The following is a 20,905-nucleotide window of genomic DNA, read 5'->3' as shown; positions in this document are numbered from 1 at the left end:
TTAGTAGAGACGGAGTTTCACCATGTTGACCAGGATGGTCTCGATCTCTTGACCTCGTGATCCACCCGCCTCGGCCTCCCAAAGTGCTGGGATTACAGGCTTGAGCCACCGCACCCGGCCTGTTGTTTCTTTAAAAAGAGTACAGGTTGAGTTCATCACAAGTCTATGGCTGCTTTAATCTCAAAATGCTAAAAAACAAAAACCAAAAAACTATGACAAAACCAAACCAAAAAACTATGACAAGTCAGGGAGGGTCCAGATGACTGAAGATGATGTAAAAAGGAACTCGATCTTAGTCTTCATCAGAGGATCATGAAGGAGGCCTCTACCATGGCAGCCAACACAGATGGGATGTGCTGATAGAAACACGTGGGACGGACTAGGATTCCTTGTCAAGGTCCCAAACACTCTGCGCTGACAAAACCAGACCTCAAATTCCAAAATTTGAAGAACAAACTTGAGCAAGGCAACCAGGATAGGAAGGCATCTGAAACCTGGGATACAATTGAAGGAACTAGTGATGTTTAGGCTTGAGGGTGGGTGAGACCATGATCACTATCTCTGTCCACTTATTTGAAGGAGTGTCATGTACATTTATTGTGTTTTCCAGTGCAGGAATCATAAAGAGGCAGCTTTCTCCCCAGTGTACTTTGTAAGAAGGCCTCTACATTATTATGGCTGTCTCACAAAATAATGGACTTCTCTGAAAATTTGGGAGCTTCCTGTCCCTATATGAATCAGAAGGTTTCTAAGTGGCGGTCTGCAAAGAGCTTCATACATGAACAGTGCTGGGTGCTTATTAGATGAATTAATAATATTGTATGATAAAGCCCTGCAAAGAGAGCCCTGAGTCTTTTCCCCTCTTAAAATGCTATGATTTGATTCTTTCTTCTTAAACAAGCATTACCTGCATTAGGACGCAGACCTGATACAGTCATTCAACAATCCGTACAGAGTATTTACTACATGCCATGCTAGGTACCAGGCTAGGCACTGGAGATACTGTGGTAAACAAAACTAGGTGCCTGTCTCATGGGTTTACATTCTAGCAGGGGAACCAAATAACAAACCAAAAAATGTATATACATATACATATACATATACATATACATATACATAATGCGTATGAATGCTGCAAAGAAAAAAAAAGGGACAGACAAGCAACAGTGACAAGGGACACTACTTTAGAAAGGGTAACCAGGAAGGTCTATTCAAAGTGAGCTTTCAGCAGAGACGTAAGGCCAAGTGAACAACTGGGAAGGGCCTGCCAGGAGGAAAGAAGGAAGAGCCAGGGCAAAGACCCTGAGTGGGCAGCGAGCTTGGCCCTATTGGGAAACAGCTAGGAAGCCAGGTGGGTACAAGAGAACTTGTGGAAGGGAAGGAAAGGAGGTGGCAGCATGAGATTGGGGTGGAGAGAAGGCTGCTACAGGTTATACACACCTTTACCCACATGGGACATGCCACATTCAACTGGTGCTGGGATAGTGGATTTCACAAGCCATGCAAGACAGAATGCCTGGACCACAGGAGAAGGAGTTAAGACCTGAGATCTGGCCATAAGACTAATACTTCCCTTGCTCTGCCTTAAAAGAAGAGAAGCTTTAATCAGGACTGTGCTTGCCCCATGTTTCCAGGTAGAAATGGGCCTAATCTACATCCCTGGAAATCTCCCATGGGAGAATGTTTTGATTACGATGGTTTGGACACAGGAGAAGTAGTCGGAAAATCTGGTTTGGTTCCAGGCTTTACTACTTACAAACTGTGTTGCTTTGGGCAAGACTTCACTGAGACTCAGTTTCTTCACCTGTAAAATGGGAAGAATCCCTATCAGTCCCACGTGTCTCCATGGAACCCAATCAGATCATGGGTAAGCCAGGCTGTCCTAGAGGTTACTAGGATGAATTTCATGAGCATGTTTCTTACTCAAGACTCTGCACCCCAGAAAGCAGAAATGAGGTATTATGCAACTGATTCCCTCACACTGCCTTGCACTTAGCTTCAGAACTGAAAAGCATTAAAAATAACCCGGAAAATGTTCTGCCATTTTTTCTCTTCCTATTAAACTGTAGCACTTTGCCAGAATGCTCCAGAACAGTCTCTCCTTACTGTAATCCTTCACTTTGGAGGAAGAACCAACTGAGTCACATCAGAGGCGTGAGCTCAGGGGATAAACTCTGAGGAATGGAGACAGGAACAAGGCCTGACACCTCTGAGGAAGGCTCCCTGCTCTCTGCGTCCCCCAACCTTTCTCAAACATCCTGAGAGGGCCAGGCCAGGCCACCAATGGAAGGGACGGCAGATTACCCTAGCACAAGGTCAGGTGCAGATAACCCTAGGACAAGGTCAGGATCTCCTGGAAGAGTTCATGAAAGCCTGAGAACTACAATATTCACAGCATTCCGCTTCAGACTAAGGAGTCTTGATCTGGTCCAACTGCCTCACTATACAGATAGGGAGACTAACATCCAGGTCAGCAGAATCGCTGGTTCAAGGTCACCTCTTTTATTTTTTTTCTTTCCTTTGCAATTGTTTGACTAACACATTCATACTCACAGTTTTAAAACCAAAAAGCGTAAGAAGATAGTTAACTCTCCCTCCCTTCCCATCTTACCCTCTGTCTGCCCAGTCAACTATATCACCTGCTAAGCATCTCTCTGGAATGTTTACACACATATAAGCAAATTCAGAATGTTATTCCTTCTCCCTTTTACTAAAAATCTAGCATATTACACTAATCATTGCCCTGTCTTTTTCTTCATGGAGTTTGTGTAATAGAGAACATAAATACCTTCTTCGTTTCTTATTTGCAACTATATAGTGTGCCATCATTTTTCTTAACCAGCCCCTTATTGATGAGGATCTGGGTTGCTTCCAATCTTTTATGGTAATCAATAATTTTGCAGTATCAATAAGCTTGGGTATGTCAGTTTGCATTCACCTAGCTTATTGGTAAGAGCTGGAATCAGATCTCATTTCTGACCTACAGGGTGGCAGTCACAGAGCCTCAGAGTCCTATTATTTACTTATTTATGCTTTTTTTTTTTTTTTTGAGATGGAGTTTTGTTCTTGTTGCCCAGGCTGGAGTGCAGTGGTGTGATCTCAGCTCACTACAACTTCCGCCTCCCAGGTTCAAGCGATTCTCCTGCCCCAGCCTCCCGAGTAGCTGGGATTACATGGTGCCTGGCTAATTATTTACATTTTTAGTAGAGACAGGGTTTCACCACATTGGTCAGGCTGGTCTCGAACTCCTGACCTCAGGTGATCCACGCACCTCAGCCTCCCAAAGTGCTGGGGTTACAGGCATGAGCCATTGTGCCTGGCCCAGAGTCCTATTATCTCATGGGCTTATCACTGTCATTTTATATGGACAAGTTACTTAACCTCCATTCATTCAATAAGTGCTCCTCAGAACCTACTAAATGCCAGAACCTACTAAATGCTGGGGGTACAATGATAAAGGTATCTTTGACTTCTGCTCCCAAAGTGTCCAGTCTGGGAGGGACAGACAGAAGGGACCATCACAACACACAAGGGCTGCTCAGTGTGCCCTGGCAGCCATCTGACCTTTCTAGGTCAATCTCTCTGTCTGGAAATGGGTGGCCATACCTACACCTGAGGGGTGTTCTAAAAGGTCAAAAAGATAATACTTGCCAAGTACCTAGAGCAGGCAAGGACCACACAAAGCTCATGGTAAATACTCAATAAGGGGTAAGCCTTCTCTTATCCCAGAATGGGTCTTCGTGGTGGCAGCAGCAGCCAGGTATTCCAGGCAAAGGCACAGCATTGCCATGCCTGTTCCACAATAAGCAATTCTCTTTTGTTGGAGGAATCTGGAATACACTGCTACTTATTTTTTAAAGTAGCACCTAAGCCCCTAATTATGTCTTAGCCTACTTTTATTGGAAAACCATTTGCCTTTCTTCCACCTTCCAGACACTCTTAGGTATCTCTGAGGCACCTGGGTATGCTTCTCACCTGTGTGCCCAACCCTGATGTTTGATGGACTGTCAGAGCCACAGGGGAAACCCAGACACATTTCTTAAAACCCTGGCACAGAAAGGCACAGGCAGGCACAAGGAAAGTTGCTTTTACTAGGATATCTCTGAGAAAATAAAATCATTTAAAAAAAAAAAAAAAAAAAAAAAAACGAAGACAAAAATCATTAAACCTCACATATATTGTTTGCTTTTATGTGCTCTATTTCACAATAAAACGTTTTTAATAATCAGAACTTTTGGCATAATCTATTTTGCCTTCCCAGGAAAATAAATGCAGCAGATTTTATAACACAGAAGAGAAAGTAAAGGCAAGTCAAGGGTCTAGGGTATGTCCATATTATTATCAAAGTCACTGGGAGAAGGCAGGGGGTCAAAGCTAAGATTCCAGGTTAGATGGCCTGGCTTTGTACCCAAGCACGGTTCCTCAGTACTACCTGACCTTGGGTTAGTTACTCAACCTTTCTGAGCCTTGGTTCCTTCATTGGCAGAGTGGGCATAATACCATTTATCCAGCAGCATTTCTATATAGACTAAAGAGGAAAAAATATGGTGTCTGGCACAACGGTATCAACAAACAGTTAAAAACAAACAAAACACATTTAAAAAAAAAAAGATACTACCTTTTCTCACTACGTATTTAGTACAAAGATGAAAATCTAGTGTCTTCCTTTTAGAAGCTCCAAGAAAAACATTAGGCATGAAATTATCCAGCTCTTATAATACTGGGAAACTGTCTTCCTAACAGGCTAATTAATAAAGTCTTACTTCACCCAGAAGCTCCTTTCAAATTGATGCAGGATGCCTGCTTCTAGATGAAACTATTGGCCAATTATGGCTCAGCTGGTCCTCGGGAGAGGTGAGATCAGCTGCTGTATTTGTGACCTCTGACTTAACTGTGAGCTTCTCTACCCCTAAAATAAGCCCTGGGGGCCCTGAGTCCTGGCCTCACCATCTCTGGTCAGAGGCATCAGTGGGGTTGCCCCAGCCCCATTCAAAAGCATCTAAATCCCCACACCAAGGTGAGAGGGCCTGAAAGGTCCAGATGAAATCCAGAAAGTACTAATGGGGATCCTCCAGGAAATACTGCTATATTTCAGAGACACTAATGGAAATCCCACTCAGACAGTGACAGCAGCTGGTGGTACAAAATTGGGCAGCATCTCTGCCCAGGCAGGAAAAACACCATCTCCAGGCAGGGAGCCCTTGCCTTACCTGGAGGCTGATCAACCATTATAAATGTGTTTAAAATTTCTGCCCTCTCCACACCCAGCCATAATGACAAAATAAATTTATTATTGTTAATAAATGCAATTTGGTAGTCTAAATCAAAGCGCCGAGTCTTGGGATGAAAAGGCAGAGGGCTAGAGCCCACGGCAGGTGTGAGTATAAATTTCGTCTTTCCCATGAATTCACACCTTAACTTCGCTGGGCCTTAGCTTGTTTATTGGGAAGAGGATTTCTAGATTTACCTCTAAATCAGATATCCTACATTCTGACTCATGGGGTTGGAAGTGCAGTATAAGTCACCTGAGTGCTCAAATGCCACCTCCTCAGAGAGGGCTTCCTAGACCACCCATCTCCTTTAGCACAGCTTTATGGATCTTTATGGCATTCATCACACCAGCAGCCATGCCTTTGTTTGATGGCTTACTACTGACTGTCTCCCCCAGTGGAACAGAAGCCCTACAAGAGCAGCATACGTGATGTGTCTGTCTGTCTCGTTCCTAGAACAGAACCCAGTACAGAATGGGCATTCATCAATGTGTGTGGAATGAATGAATGAATGAGTTAGCCACGCCAAGGATCAACCAGAAAGACAGGGATTCCAATCCTGCACCTCCATCTGCCATCTAGGCACTTCTGGGTAAGCCACATAACCCCTCCACAGAATTGTGTATTTGCTGAAACCACCCCCATAACTCTGGTTAACATCCGACAGCAGTGGCCAAGTGCTGCTCACCATCAGGGACATCTGTAGCCGTAATAAGCCTCCTGGGGCTAACAAGTCATTTGCACAATACAAGTCTTGTTTCTGGTACAGTGGGCGCCTCTCGGACCAAGATCCACATCTTGCTGGAGTCTATGGCCACTGGTCAATCTCAGAGGCAATTCTCACTCCCACATTAACTTTGTCGCTCCTGATGACGACCACACTGGCCACTGGAACTGAAGGAAGTTTCCTGAGTGCCTACACATGCCTACTCCCTGCCCTAAACGACGTGCCCTTTCGGCTTTAAGAGGGCAACCGGCATTCCATTTCTGCTTCTGCTACTCCCATCCCAAAGAGCAACCTGGAGGGCCCTCCTCTAGGAGAAGCTTTCCCAGACTCAGACCACACCTAAATGCACAGACACAGCAGTACTTTTAACCGAGATACAGAAAGGCATGTCTGCAACAGAGTCATAAACTAGACAAGGGCTAGAAAGAACAGACCTGCTCATTATGGCTTCAGGCCAACCTCTGCAGATAGGCTTCATCAGGCCTACCAGGGGCAGCTGGAAGACTTTACAAAGTACATGCCTGCCCAGTCTTCAAAGGCCACAACCAGGGTATACCCAAATCTTCATGGGGAAGGAGGGACGTGCAGAAGAGGAAGGAATGCCCTGGGTGGCTGTGAAGGCCAGTTCCTGGCCCTCCACATGGAACAGGCCCCTGTGCCAGAACAGACAGGCTATTCCCACTGGCAGCCAGGCGGGAGCTAGAGAACCACATCTGCCATCATCACAGAGCCTTCCTATGTCCCCAGCTGCAGGAGAGTCACACTGGGCTCTGTACACCCTCAATGATGCCCTCTGGCAGGGGGTATGTACATATAAAGCAGCACTGACCAGACAGAGAGGAAGGCACAGATGCACACCTAAGTGAGTGCTACTGGAACTGGCTGAGAGGCGAACACTGCTGCGTGCCCTGGAAGTCCCCAGGACTTTTAACTTTATGTCACCCGGGTGGACACAATTTGCTCCCTTTCTTCCAGTTGAGTTGAGGAGGGTTTCTCAGAAAAGGGGACCTCTCAGGAGCTGTGCCAATGAAAGAGAAAGGACTGGGAGAGGCTGGCCCAGAGTTCTGCAGCCAGAGGGGACTTTAGAGGCAAAGAAGGCTAGGGTTGCAGAACAACTGACACAGAAAAGGTGAGCCTGGGCGAAAGCCCCCCACACCAGAAGAGGCCCAAGGGTAGGGGATGCCTGCAGCCTGGCTGGTATCCCTCCAGCCCCACCTCCACAAAAAAAACTGGGGGGACTCTCTCCTTTGCCCAGAGCCTCCCTGCCCCTCCCCTCCGCTTCAACAGCTCCAGGCGAGGCCTCCTCCTGGGGCAGGCTGAGACAGCTCTTCCCAGACTTGCTCCCACCACAGCAAGCAGCTTCTGGAGAGGGGCTGGCTCAACTCCACCCCCACCCCTGTCCAAACAGCTCATTCAAGCCCTGACGGGTAGAATCCAGGCTTCAGGGTCCATCTACAACACATACCTGGCATAAACCATATTTCTTTCAGCCCTAACAACAAGACCTGGGAGGCAGGTATTACTGTATTCACCATTTCACAGACGTGGCAACTGAGGCTCAGTGAGGTGACCTGCTAACATCCTCAGGCTCAGCAGTCCTCAAGCACTACCCACTGTACCTGACTGCCCGGGCCCTTGCCCTCTGACAAAAGATCACAGCCTCTCAAGAGCTGGACATGAAGGATGGGCCGAGCCCAGTCTTGGTCAGTAAGGCCCACTCGACACTCCCAGGGGCAGCATCCGGAGATATATGTAATGACAAATTCCAAGTGTGATGAGCAGAACGTGGTTGTGTGAACATCCCTATGGTGGTGGGGATGTCGGGGATAGGTCAAGGAGCAGATAGATGCCTGTAGCCCAGCGGATTAAATCCTGCATCCTTCTTTCCTGTTTCCTGGTTTCTCTGTTCCATTTTCCTCTAGTTCCCACTGAGTTACTTCTTCCTACCTGCTGTGAAGCTCTGCACCCTGCTCCATGGGGTGGTTCCCAACTGTGCTTTAGAGTCCCCTTTAGAGCTTTCTAAAAATACACAGACTGGGGCACCACCCTTGGAGACTGATTCAGTTGAGGCACAGCCTGGGTATTGCTTCAGACGCTCCCCTGGCAGTTCTGATGCGCAGCTGGTTGAAATCTGCTTTACCAACCACATACCTTCTTTCCTGTAGCATACGCGCTATGCTCCATCACCCCAGCTCCGCCACAGGAACCGGGCACCACCACCCTCTATAACCACTCTCTTCTGCCCTACCCAGTCCAGGAGGCCAGGACTGGATTCAAGAACTTAAATTTGCTACAAAAATACTTATATAGCATGTATACAGCTCCTTGCCTCATTCTGGATGCTGGGCACACAGGCCATGTCAGCGGACTCCCTTCACCCTCCTTCAGTTACACCACTTAGGCCTGCCCGTGAAGCAAATGGCTAAGGTGAGACAGTTGGTTACATCAAGTGGAGATGAGTCCCTCCTCCACATGCATGGTCCCTGAAGAAATCTGAAAGTAATTTCTCTAAATTTAGAATGACAGGCCCATGCCTCTACCCTATCACTCCCGGCCCACGCACATGCATACACACATAGTTCTCACAAATTCTACAGGAGGCAGCAGAATCCACAAACCCAGGACTGGGCACTGCTGGCTGCAGAGTCCCAGCACAACTTCGCTGGAGCCTCTCTCTTTCAAGCTTCACTGTGCGCCTCTGTCTCTGCCCATCCAGCCCACCGATCTTGCCTCTTATTCCCGGCTTCAAGGTAAGTAGGAGAGAGCCAACCTCCCACCCACCCTGAGTCTATGGCTGATGGAATCTTTATTATAGTTACTTCTTGGCCTCTCAGGACACAGGCAGAGAGAACCCGGGGTTTACCTCTGCGGGACCCCAGGCGTGACTGAGCGGACTTTGGTGGATCCGTCCACGCAGCCTAAACAAGGAGCACCAAGCTGACACACAGCAGTGGAGCCTCGATTCACCAAGGATCTCGGGCAAGCTAGCCTATTAAAGAGGGACTGTGAATGTCCCCCACCCCTACTCATCACACACTGGGGCTGGAGAGATCTCAACAAGCAGTGTCTGAGAAGGTATGAGCATTTCTTTTACAGAGTGAACTTTACTAACTGAATGTAAAATAAAAGAAACAATTAATTAGAACAGTAGTCTCCTATGTGGACTGCCCAAGACAATCCACTGGGATGCAAGAATTTCAGGACTTTTTAGATTTTTAAACGTATCCCTTTTAATTTATATTTTTGGTATATATAACGTATATATTTATAGGCAGTATATGTGAATAATCCATAACTGCAAGGTAGACATACTGGGACTCAGGTTCAAGTTGTTTACAGATAAAGGGTGTGATAATCAGAAAAATGTGATGACCAGTGAGCTGAGATGCATGCATCACCCACCCAGAGGCCATACGAATCAGAAACTCAGAAACCCCCATCCCACCAGCGGGGATGGGGGTGCGGGCGTGAAGGTGTGCGCTTCGTTTCAGTGGCTTCATGCTTGGTGTACCACCAGTAGGTGATGAAAGTGACAAGAAAGTGTAAGTACTGCAGATCCGTCACTCCATCAGGACTCCTAGAATGCTGACCATATGCCAGGCAGTGTGGAGCTCTGAGGACCACAGTGGTGAGCAAAAGCAAGTCCCTCAAATCGTGCAGTGCACCCAACTAGGCAAGGGGACAGAGATGCTGATTAAACACTCATAATCCCGGAATACATAGTTATAAACTGAAACGCTCTGAGGGAGAAGTTCGGTAAGAGTTTTCTGGCGAAAGAACTAGATCTAGACTTTAAGGAGGATGATGGAGACGGGTAAAGATGGCTAGATGCTAACTGGATACGGTGGCCATCACAGTGTGGTGCAGGTTTGCAGGAATGAGAGGCAGCCAGAGAGGCCCAAGCAGAGAGGGTGGGGCACGGGAACAGATAACAAGAAGAGGCCAGCAGTGGCCAGACCGTGCTGCACCTTATTGGTTTTATTAAAGATGTGGAACTTTATCCCAGGAACAACGGTGAATTTTAAGTATGGGGTGACATGGTTACATATGTTTTGATAATATCATTTTAGTTGAAGGTCATTGAACGGCTTCAAGAGGACTAGCCTATGATATAGGGAGATCAGTGGTAAACAACAGAACACGTTTTAAACAGGGCTTGTGATGGTGACGGATGGAAAGAGGATCATGAAAGTGTGTGTGGGGGCAGTGGGGGGCAAGGGACAGAGGATACGAGTTCCCTTTGGACTTAAGAGCAGGGCACTGTTGGGGCACCCAGGTGGAGACGTCAGATGGGTGTCGAGCTTACCCAAGAGGTAAACATCAAATCTCAGGGAGCAGCACATAGTTCCTGCAGCTGTCAGTGAGGGAGGACAAAATTCCATGGGGAGAGAACACAGGATAAGAAGGCCCAGTGCCCAGGCTTAACTGAGTCAGTATTTCATGAGGACACAGGAGAGCAAGAGGACACCAAAGACTGTGGAGTGACTAGAGCTGTAGGAGATAAACCAGAGGCGGGGAGAGCCAAGGGGGAACATCTTTCATAAAGGTCAAGAATGCTGAATCCCGGCCAGATGTGACGGCGCATGCCTGTAATCCCAGCACTTTGGGAGGCTGAGGCAGGTGGACAGGAGTTCAAGACCAATCTAGCCAACATGTTGAAGGCCTGTCTCTACTAGAAATACAAAAATTGGCTGGGCGAGGTGGCAGGTGCCTGTAATCCAAGCTACTCGGGAGGCAGAGGCACAAGAATTGCTTGAACCCAGTAGGAGGTGGAGGTTGCAGTGAGCTGAGATCCTGCCACCGCACTCTAGCCTAGGTGACAGGGCAAGACTCTGTCTGGGGAAAAAAAAAAAAAAAGAATGCTGAATCCCGCCACTGAGACATTATGCAAGAGAAGAAATGAAGGCTGTTGGGATTCTTGGCACTATTTAGGAAGCAAACCAGACTTCACAGGGTGAAGTAAGAGAAGTGACAGGATGGAAAAGATAGACAATTCAGAAAGTTTAGGGAGAAGAGCGGAATAGGCAGTAATACAGCCCAACACAGGATCAATTAAGGGAATCTTTGTTTGCTTTAAGATGGGAGAAGCATCCCTAGTTGGAGAATCCAAAGGACAGAAGGAACCAGGGAACTGAGGGAGGAGTGGACAAGACAAGAGAAACGCTGAACTCGGAGGGATTAAGGCAGGTTTGGCCTTGCACCTGCTTAGGAAACCAGAAGGTTTCCATTTTCTGTGAGGAGGACATCCTGGCTGAGAGGGAATGGGTGGAGGCCTGAAATTGTTGCTGAGGGCAGTAAGAAAAAAGAATTACCCAGGAGAGGGATGAGTCGGTTACTCGTAATAGAAACTACCTCAAGTCCAATGTCAGGACTGTAGTGAATTGCTAGTGGGAAAAAATAACTTCTGCTAAGTTTGAATCTCTAGCTTCTAAACCTCTTTTTCCATTGCAAGAAAGGTTACTTCTGTATGTAATGTGTCCGTGACTAATGTAAGTTGTTTTTTTTTGGAGATGCTTGTTCCCAAGCTGGAGTGCAATGGCACAATCTTGGCTCACTGCAACTTCTGTCTTCCAGGTTCAAGAGATTCTCCTGCCTCAGCCTCCTGAGTTGCTGGGATTACAGGCACCTGCCACTGCACCCGGTTCATTTTTTTTTTTTTTAGTAGAGATGAGGTTTTGTCATGTTGGCCAGGCTGGTCTCAAAACTCCTGGCCTCAGGTGATCCGCCTTTCGACCTCCCAAAGTGCTGGGATTATAGGCATGAGCCACCACGCCCAGCCGTTGTTTTTTTTTTTTTTTTCAACAAAGTGAATGGCAGTTATAGTATTCCAGCTATGGTGTTCCAATAGCAACAACGGCTAACATTTCTTGAGATTTTACTGTGTGCCAGTGTGGTGGGCACTATCACAACCTCATTTTGCAGAGACAAAAAGGGAAGGTACCCTGAGAGGGGCGTGCCCAAGTACCACAGTTGGAAGTGGGGAAGCAGGACACACCTCAGGCAGTCTATGTGGGGGAAACCAGGTGTGCTCACCTCTCTCCACAGTCTTCCCTGACCCAGCACTCAAAGTGTGCAATGCACTGAAGGATGGTTCCTGGGTGACAAGAGTGTGGAGAAGGAGCTGGGGGCACATGGCTGCTGGGGCGGGGGGCAGGGGCCCGGCAGCAGGAACTTTGGAAGATTCTCGTTTGGGGTAAGAGCCCAGGATAATGAGTCCTCATGCTGAGAGAAAGTCTGAGGGAAGAGGAGCAAGATATAAGAAGAGCAGCTAGAGAAGATGGAGTGGGCTGATTTAAAACAGGAGAAGTCATGACTGACCCTCGGTGGAGAGGCCTCACAAAGTTACCAAGGGCATCCTCTCATTTCCCCCAAGCAAACCACAAGTATTGAGTATGAAGGAACCTTCATATCCTTCTTTTAATGTCTTTCAAACATTAACAAGTAATGAAACTAATTTGTAGGTCCAAGCCAGTTTTCTTTCGAATGAATGAAAGTATTTGACGTGTAGTAAGGGAGGAGCACACTGCTAGTTTTTCACAGAGCACAGGAATGCGTGGACACACTGGCTCACGGTGTAAAACAGTAGTTCCCAGAAAGTTTGAAAGCCACTGATCTCATTCAACACTCTCATTTTAGAATGGAGAAAACAGAGGCCCCATGAAGCCAAACAGCTTGTCCAACTCAGTTAACAGCAAAGCTGAGGATGGCATCCGAGTCTTTGATAGTTCTCTGGTAACTTTCACCAAACCAGAATCTCCAAATGTAAATACCTCTGGGAAAAACAGTGCTGACTTGAATCCACATTAGAGTAAATAATAGTGTAGTAAGTAAGCCGATCTTTTAGATCTGCTGCCTGGAGCAAGTTTTGGTAAAGGAAACAGTAGCTGAATGAATTCAGGGGGCAGCTGTGGAGCTGAAACAAAATAAATCCGAGGAAAAGCAGGGCATTGCAGGGTGCGGCCCAGCAGGCCCAGGACAGGGCTTGATGCGGTAGAAAAAAGGCATTTTTATCTCCTTTGGAGTCTGTGTATCATCCGGACAACTAGTTCTGGACAAGGAGGCTGCTTCCATGTCTGAGAAGGTGGCTCAGGGCCATGGTGCTTTGCTCATCTAGTTTCAACAAATTTTATTAAATGAGAAATTCTGAATAACAGATGCCTTCACAAATCTCCATCCCTGCCAGACTCCATCTCTTTAATGAAAACATCATTGTTGTGTATTTATCATTTGTTGTATAATTACATTTTTTCTTTTTTTCTTTTTGAGACAGAGTCTCTCTCTGTTGCCCAGGCTGGAGTACAATGGTGCCATCTCAGCTCACTGCAGCCTCTGACTCTGAGTTCAAATGATCCTCCGGCCTCAGCCTCCTGAGTAGCTGGGATTACAGGCATGTGCCACCAAGCACAGCCAATTTTGTATTTTTAGTAGAGACGGGGTTTCGCCACATTGGTCAGGCTGGTCTTGAACTCCTGACCTCAGGTGATCCGCCTGTCTCGGTCTCCTAAAGTGCTGGGAATCTGGGAATACAGGTGTGAGTAACTGTGCCTGGCCGCATAATTATATTTCAAAGCAATAGAAGATTCAGAATCCAGTCCATGTTTCCCTATCCACTTGAAGGCAGTGATGCTGGGGGACTCGGAGAAGGTAGTTACTAGGAGACTAGAGAACTAGCTAGAGCAAGGGACAGGCTGCCAAAACAGGGAGGAGATCCTGGTGGCAAACATTTGTAAAGGAATGCCTCTCTGGACACCAAGAGCTATAAGCCTCCTCTTAAACCAAGTTAGAATTCAGGCCAGACAATTGGGTCACGGCCCAATCACCAAGATCTCTGCTCCTTTCCTAAGTGACTGCACCAAGATAGGAAAGGCACGAGATGTCTAAAGAGCATCCTACACAATTTCCATGAAGTTTTTTATTTCAACGTTATGTAATTAATTTGGACTCAAGCTCTGGGATGGCCAGTTCTGAAAGCTCAATCAGGTGTATTTGCAATGGTAGTGAAGAAAGGGGCCAGCAGCAGTGGCTCACACCTGTAATCCCAGCGCTGTGGGGACTCTGAGACCAGCCGGGGCAACACGGCAAAACCATATCTCTACAAAAAGTATAAAATAAATAAATAAAAAAGGAAACAAACCTCACACTGCTACAGGGAAGGGGAAAGAAAAAAACAACAAAGAAAAGAAGAATGGCCAACTGTGTAAGTCTACAGTAAGTCACCTTCAGAGGCTGGTGGTACAGCATCTGCATGAGAGAAGGAACTGGAACTGTGATTTGCTGTCTTAACACAGCTGCCGTTATGGTGACTAGGATTTGTCCCCTTGAATTTATCTTCTCCTCCCCTTGACCTGGCCAATTTTATAACCATTCCGTCCACTCATTAGCTCAGGTATAAGAGGCTAGAGGGGAAAATAGTGTTCTGAAACTCAAAGCCACTATGCTGCTGGTTCATTCTCCAGGAAACACACATGGTGGAAATGCAGCAGGCCAAAACTAGAGATTCCAGGATTATCTGTCGTTTTCAAAGATCTGGGCCCTAAGAAGCTGATGTCAGCCACTGGGTGCACAGCTGCCCCACCTTTGGTTTGAGCCTCAAAGCTCTAACGTTGCAATCCAAAGCTCCTTCCTTCTATCTCTGAGATGACATCTAGAACTTAAGAGTAGCCATTTAAGATACACAGAAGGCTTTGACATGTTGTGAGTACACAATGATGAATTTCAATTGGCTATTCTCTAGATGTATTTTGCATCTTAATACTAAACCAATAACAAGGATAATTTCTCTTCCTATGGAGGTTCCTGGGTTGAGGCTGATTTCCACCAGGCACCAATTACCTAAAGGGCACACCAGACATAAAAGGCCTTAAAAAGACCCTGAGAGTACCACCCAAATATATGGCTTGCCATTTGCTTAAACAAAGCAAAACACAGGATCCCAGAGGCCCACTCTCCAACCTACCGAACCACCTTTTCAGCAAAACTTTTCTGCAAAGGGGGCAGATAGTAAACTTTACCAAGGGACAAAATTGAGAACACTACATAGGTACTTTTATAACAAGAAAAAAATCTAACACATTTCCACAATTTCTTTATTGATAAAAATTGAGAATATATTGAGTACAATTTTTTTCTTTTGTAATGAGATCTGCTAACGAGACAAGTGGAATTCTTATTTTTGGGGGAATAACATTTCATGTCATTGGGATTCAAAGTCAGGGTTCCATACCAGCAAATTGACTGCAATGTTTACATGTACAAATAATTCTTGTACAAACAGAAACAGGGAGCTCAGTTACAGTTTGGTGATCGCTGTGGTATTCCTGTGACCAGGGGTGGAGCCCAGGAATCTGCATTTTACATTATGGGCCACGTTTGGGATCCAATGGACAATCCAATCCTTGAAGTCTCAGTCCACCAAAGAGGCCTGTGGTTTTACAATGCGAGAACCCAGCTCTGCCACATACCAGTTGCTTAACCTCTCCAAAAATCAGATGATTCATCCTCACAACAGGGATGGCACTGCACTGCTTGGCCTACCCTGAAAGAGTTGCTGGGATGATTACCTGAGATGATCCAATGAGGTGTTATGAGTATACTATGTCCCAGATACTAAAGACATGCCAATTATGTTGAGTTTTTTGGCTGCAGATGCAGACTGCCTGAGCAGCTCCTGCTCGTCTTCTCCTCACTCAAAATGTGTCCCCTAGCACCTGAAAGGCCAATCCACTTCAACCTAACCAACGGTGATGTGCTAAAGCAAACTCAGTGCATGGCTTCCCCCATAAAATGATAATCCAGATCCCCTGGTTCTGGCCCTCTGCTATCTTCAACCAGGATGCTTGCTATCCACTCTTCATTTCAGTATGTTCAATAATAGGAAACTCTCTTTCTCAGGTGGCACCACTCCAAAGCTGCAGAAGAAAATGCTCTTCCTTACAGCATCTTAAGGAAAAAGGGTGCTTCAAAGAAGGCAGTATAGAGGTTGAGTATGTAGGCTGGCTGAGTTTGAATCCTGGTTCTGCCACTCACTGTTCACATAACTGCAGGCCTCAATTTCCACATGAACAATGATGATAATAATTCCTACCTCATAGAGCTGTTGTGGGGCTAAATTAGTTGATACGTGTAATCCACTTAGAAATGTGCCAGACACAGCCTGGTTGCTATGTAAGCATTAGCTAATACTGTTATCATCCTAAACCATGGAGAAGCTCTAAGTAATGCCTCAAAGCACCCTGATATGTCTCGGAGACTAACACTGTCACATAGCATCTACTGAGGGCGATATCAAGCCAGTTTTGTCATCATTTACTATTAGATTATCCCATTTTATAGGTAAATAAAACAAGCTACAAAAAGGCAGGTTAAGCTCACCAGCCCAAGGTCACAAGGGCAGGCAAACGTATGCTACCTCCTTGTGGCAGGGAGAATTCAAACCCAGGTCTGTGTGGTTCCTAAGCCCACCATCCATCACCATGGAGCCCCCAGACTCGAAACTACTATCAGCAGCAGAACTCAACTGACCATGACTATATGGGAACTCAGGCTCAATTTTCTGCCTGCGAGTTCCTGGTTGGCTTGCATAAACTGGAGTTAATATCATGCTACTTGAACCCAATTAGGCAGTAAGTCAGCCTGGAAAACATCATGCGATGTAGTCCAAAGGTCAAAGGAAAATCTGGCTTCCAAGGCAGCCTCTGGCGGACACCGCTATGAAAGTCTCTGCACAGACACCGGAGTTCAGCTCATGAGGTGCTTAAGCAGCACCTATATCGGCTTTTTCAAAGTCCCAGAGACGCCAGCATCGGAGGACCCGACGCGACGAATTGCCTAGCTACAGAGTCAACAGCCAGAGAAAGGCGGTTTACTTTTTTCAAAAGCAAACCTTCATCCCTCTCTTTCGGCTTAGGATCTCATTACTCTTGTAGCTGCCTCCCCGCAGGCAAAAATAAAAGACGGAAGGAACAGGTTAAGACCAAGGGGGGTTCCCCTAGCCTGCAGGGCTCTGCAACAGCCACCTGAAACACGGAGCGCGACCTACCTTCTGGGAGAGCCCAGCCCGAGAGGGCGTTTCCCCAACGCATCGACAACTCTTCCCTCCCGGGGAAGAGGCTGCTGTCCTTGGCTTCAGTCAGGGCCACTAGAGTCGCGCGCGCGACACCCCTCACCCCCGCCAAAACAACCTCATAATGTTCCCCTCACTCTATCACTTCCGCCGAAAAAGCAAACACCAGAGCGATCGGTGCGTCCTTAAGGCCACATTTAACCACGTCTGAACGCCTGCAGGAGGAACGGCGAAACCCCGGAGAGGAGGGCGGGGGAGGCAGGGAGCGCGCGGGGGGGGGGCACTTGCACAGAGGATCGTCGTCCTCACGGCGCCGCGGCCGCCGTGACGCTCCTGCACAGCCTCAGGCCGTTGGCTCAGGGCGGAAACCCCCATCGGGGCTCAGAGCATAACTGGGGGTCCCCAAAGCCAGCTCCCCCTGCCGCCTCCGCGCGGGAGGCCGTCGGGGCGATGGCGCAAGACTTCGCTCCCCCCGCCCCCCACAGCGACAACAGCCACAGTGACAAAATGGCAGCCCGGCGCCCGGCAGTCGTGCCACAGGCGCGCAGGGCCCTAGCGGCGGCTCCCACCCCCCAGTAACGCCTCGGCGCCCTTCGGGCTCAGCCCCAGGTGGGCCTAGCCGTTTGAAAAAACAAAAACAAAAAACAAACAAAACATCTGGAGCTCGAAACCAGCCCGGGAAGCCGCGGGGCCCGCCCCGCGCGTACTGCACCCCAGCTGCCTGCCCGCCTGCGCCCCGCGCAGCATGGAGCCCGGAGCCCGCATTCCGAGCCCCGCGCCCCGCGCCGGGGAGGAGGGGCGGGGCGTGCGGCGCGAGCCCCGGGAAACATGGCTGCTCGTCCTATTTCGGCGTCTCGGCATGGCCACCAGCTCCCGGAGCCCAGTTGGGAGAGGTGCCGAAGGTGGGTGTGCGGGGGACTCGGGGGCAGCGCGGCGGGGAGGGGCGCAGGGGACGCGCTCCGGGAGCCATTTGTCTTAAGAACGTTTAAAAAAATACAGTTCCTCCTCCCCCACCCCTTTTGTCCCTCTTTCGCTAGCTTTCTTCCCCTCCACCCCAAATGTGCAGAAAGTGCCCCCTCCTCCGCCACCCGCGCCCCACCCCGCCTCCAGGCAGGGGGCCGGCGTGTGGGCCGCGAGGCTGGGAGGTGAGGGGGCGAAGCGTGAGAAATCGCTCCCAGTTCGGCGCGGTGCGCTCCCCTCCCCAATGCACACACACTCGGGGAAGTTTAAAGAGCCGGTTCGACCCGCTTTCCGAATCGCTCCCGGGGGGCCGGCGGCGTAGGTCGGGTTCGCCAGGCCAGCCGCGCCCCCACACCCACCCGCCGCGACCCCGGCCCCGCGCTCGGCGCCCTTCCCCCTCCGCGCAGGGGGCTTCCGGAAAGTACGCGGGAACACCGCGGCCCCGGCCCCCTCCCCCATCACCACACCCAGCCCCCAAACGCGAGGCGCCGGGTCCCGGCCGGGACTATAGCGGCCGGAGAGAGGCAAACCGCCGGCAAATTGTGCGCGGAAACTCCGGCCTCCTCCGGCGGCGCCCCCTCCCCTCCTGCGGCCGCCCCCTCCCCGCCCTGCGCGCCATAAGGCACTCGCACGTCTCCAGTCCACAGCTGCGTTAAGGCGGGAGGGGGGAGACAAAAAGGATCTTGTTTTCAAAACTCTCACTCAGGTTTGGGGGAGGAACTAGGGAAAAGAGGAAGCGAGGCCTGCCTTCGCCAGCATTCGGGTTTAACGGGCTGGAGGGGCCACAGGCCAGTGCACGGAGCTGCCCAAACTCCCAACTCCGCGGAGCCCGGGCTGCTGAGGCTGGGGGCGTCCTCCCGCCAGCGCGTCCCCGGTCCCCGCGACGGGCCAAGAGGGGAGTCGGTCGGGGTCTCCGCCCCAGGGCCGCCAACTCGCCGAAAACACTCGGGTTCGAAAGCGAGAGGGAGGCAGAAATAAAAGCCAGCGTTCGAGTCACCCACCCTCACCTTCCCCCTCCTCGGAGGTGGGCTTTCGCTCGAGCCTAGCGATTTCCACCCGTGTAAGTTTCCTCCGGCCGTGCTCCCGCCGCTGCCCAATCGATAACGGCGGCCAGCGGGCAAACTCCCATCCTAGAGCTGCGTGTTTGCCATGCCCGCATAAACGTGGACCCAGCCTGTACCCACCACGGGCGCCAGCTCCGGGCAGCTCGCGTCCTGACAAAGTTTCCCGTGCCCATTTATTAAGCAGGCGCCGAATGGCTGCCGATGAGCCCAGCCCTGAGAAAGACGGGCTGGGGGTTCGAGCTGGGGGGCCACCAGGGCCCAAAGGCTGGCATCTCGGGGAGGCCGGAAGGAGCTGGGGCGAGAGGGGACCGGGACGTAGCCTTTGGGCAACTTGCACCAGCGATCGCTGGAGGCTGGGAGGCGCGGGGATTATCTGTGCCTCTGCACGTTCGAAAATCCCTCCCCCTCCTTCTAATTTATCCTCTCTTCGGAAGGAAAGGAAGAAACATCAGCATCTGGCCCGAAGGTGGGGTGGAAAGAGTGAGGGAGAAAGAGGAGGAGAGGAAGGGAGGCAGAGAAAGGGAGGGAGGGAGAGAAAGGGCGCGTTCACGAACACTACAAAGTTACAAATATGGCTCCCCCGTCTCTCGCCTCATCACTGCAAAGAAATGAAGACGCACTTTAAACTCCAGCCATTCCCAACTCCGCTGCAGCCCCCTCCCCACGCGCTCTCCCCGGGGGCCTCGGCCCACATTTATCAGAAACTAAACCGGACTCGCGAAGCCCCAAACTTATTGTGTGTGCGAGCGAGCGAGCGAGAGAAAGGGAGGGGGGAGGCGCGGGAGGGGGGCGGAAGGGGGGGATACATTTATAAAACGTAAAACCCCCTTTTTTTGTTGTTAAATCCGGAGGCAGCCCCTCTCCTCCTCCTCCCTCGTTAATCTTCCCCCCAGACGGAGTCACTGGAGCAGCGATCTCCGAGGGTGATTTCGCCTCATTCTCTCCGACCCAAACGCGTGCGCCCGCCGGCCCCCGATGGGTGCACACTCGCACGCACACTCTCGCACCCACACTCGCACACGCGGGAGCACACGCACAGGTAGTCACACACCAAGGGCAGCGGCGGCGGCAGCCGGAACATGCTCGGGTGGCATTGCAACCCCCCAGCCTTGCCATTCGCGTGCAGTCCGACCCCCAAACCCACACCTCCCCGGCGCCCCCCCTCAAAAAAAAGTGCCTCCCCCCAGCGCGCACACACACACACAAAGTAGGAGAATGGACCGACAGAGATATTTTTGGCAAATGCTCACATCAGAGGGCGTCCTGTTCCGCAGCTCTAAATGAATCCGTCTGCCCATCTCCATCTCTCGCGCTCTCTCTCTGCAGAGGCTCCCGCGCCGGCGGAATTCAATCAATAAACCCCGAACCCACGGCCGCGCGTTTTAGGACTTTGAAGGCTCAACCAGCTCCGCTCGGTTCTCGAGCCCCCAGCACCCGCGGCGCACACTAACCTGATCGCCGTGGAGGCGGGATCTGCGGCCTCGCGGACGAGCGGCAGCGGCTAGAGCCAATCGCCGCCGAGGATCTCCGGACAGCAGCCAATGGCAGCGGCGGCGGGGGGGGGAAGGGACCAATGGGCGGGCTGCGCAGCCGGCCAGGGAGGCTCGGCCATTTGGTTGTGGTGCCGGAGACAGACCCCTTTAGATTTCGGGGCGGCTGAGGAGCGCGGCGGCTGCTCGGTGGCTGAGTGAGGGGGGTGGGCGGAATGGCGGGGGAAGGGAAGGTGACTGTGCCTCGAGGGCCCAGGCGCCCGGCCTCGCCAGCCCGCCGCCGCCTCAGCGTTCGGCCGGGGGCGGGGCCGCAGGTGCGTTCTTCGAGGGGG

At 50.1% G+C, this 20,905-nt stretch overlaps 1 protein-coding gene across 1 annotated transcript in view; it reads right to left on the bottom strand.

Moving 5' to 3' along the window:
- The window catches only part of ANP32A (acidic nuclear phosphoprotein 32 family member A), a 41,749-nt gene extending 21,194 nt beyond the window's left edge, over positions 1-20,555 (bottom strand). The window contains exon 1 of the mRNA XM_017513584.2: positions 20,334-20,555. Coding sequence (XP_017369073.1) covers positions 20,334-20,387 — 54 coding nt within the window. The 5' untranslated portion in view covers positions 20,388-20,555. The remainder of the gene's footprint in view (positions 1-20,333) is intronic.
- Between the last annotated feature and the right edge of the window lie 350 nt (positions 20,556-20,905).

Source organism: Cebus imitator, unplaced genomic scaffold (assembly GCF_001604975.1).
Source record: "Cebus imitator isolate Cc_AM_T3 unplaced genomic scaffold, Cebus_imitator-1.0 Scaffold496, whole genome shotgun sequence".
NCBI lineage: Eukaryota > Metazoa > Chordata > Mammalia > Primates > Cebidae > Cebus > Cebus imitator.
This window is presented reverse-complemented; position numbering and strand designations above follow the sequence as displayed.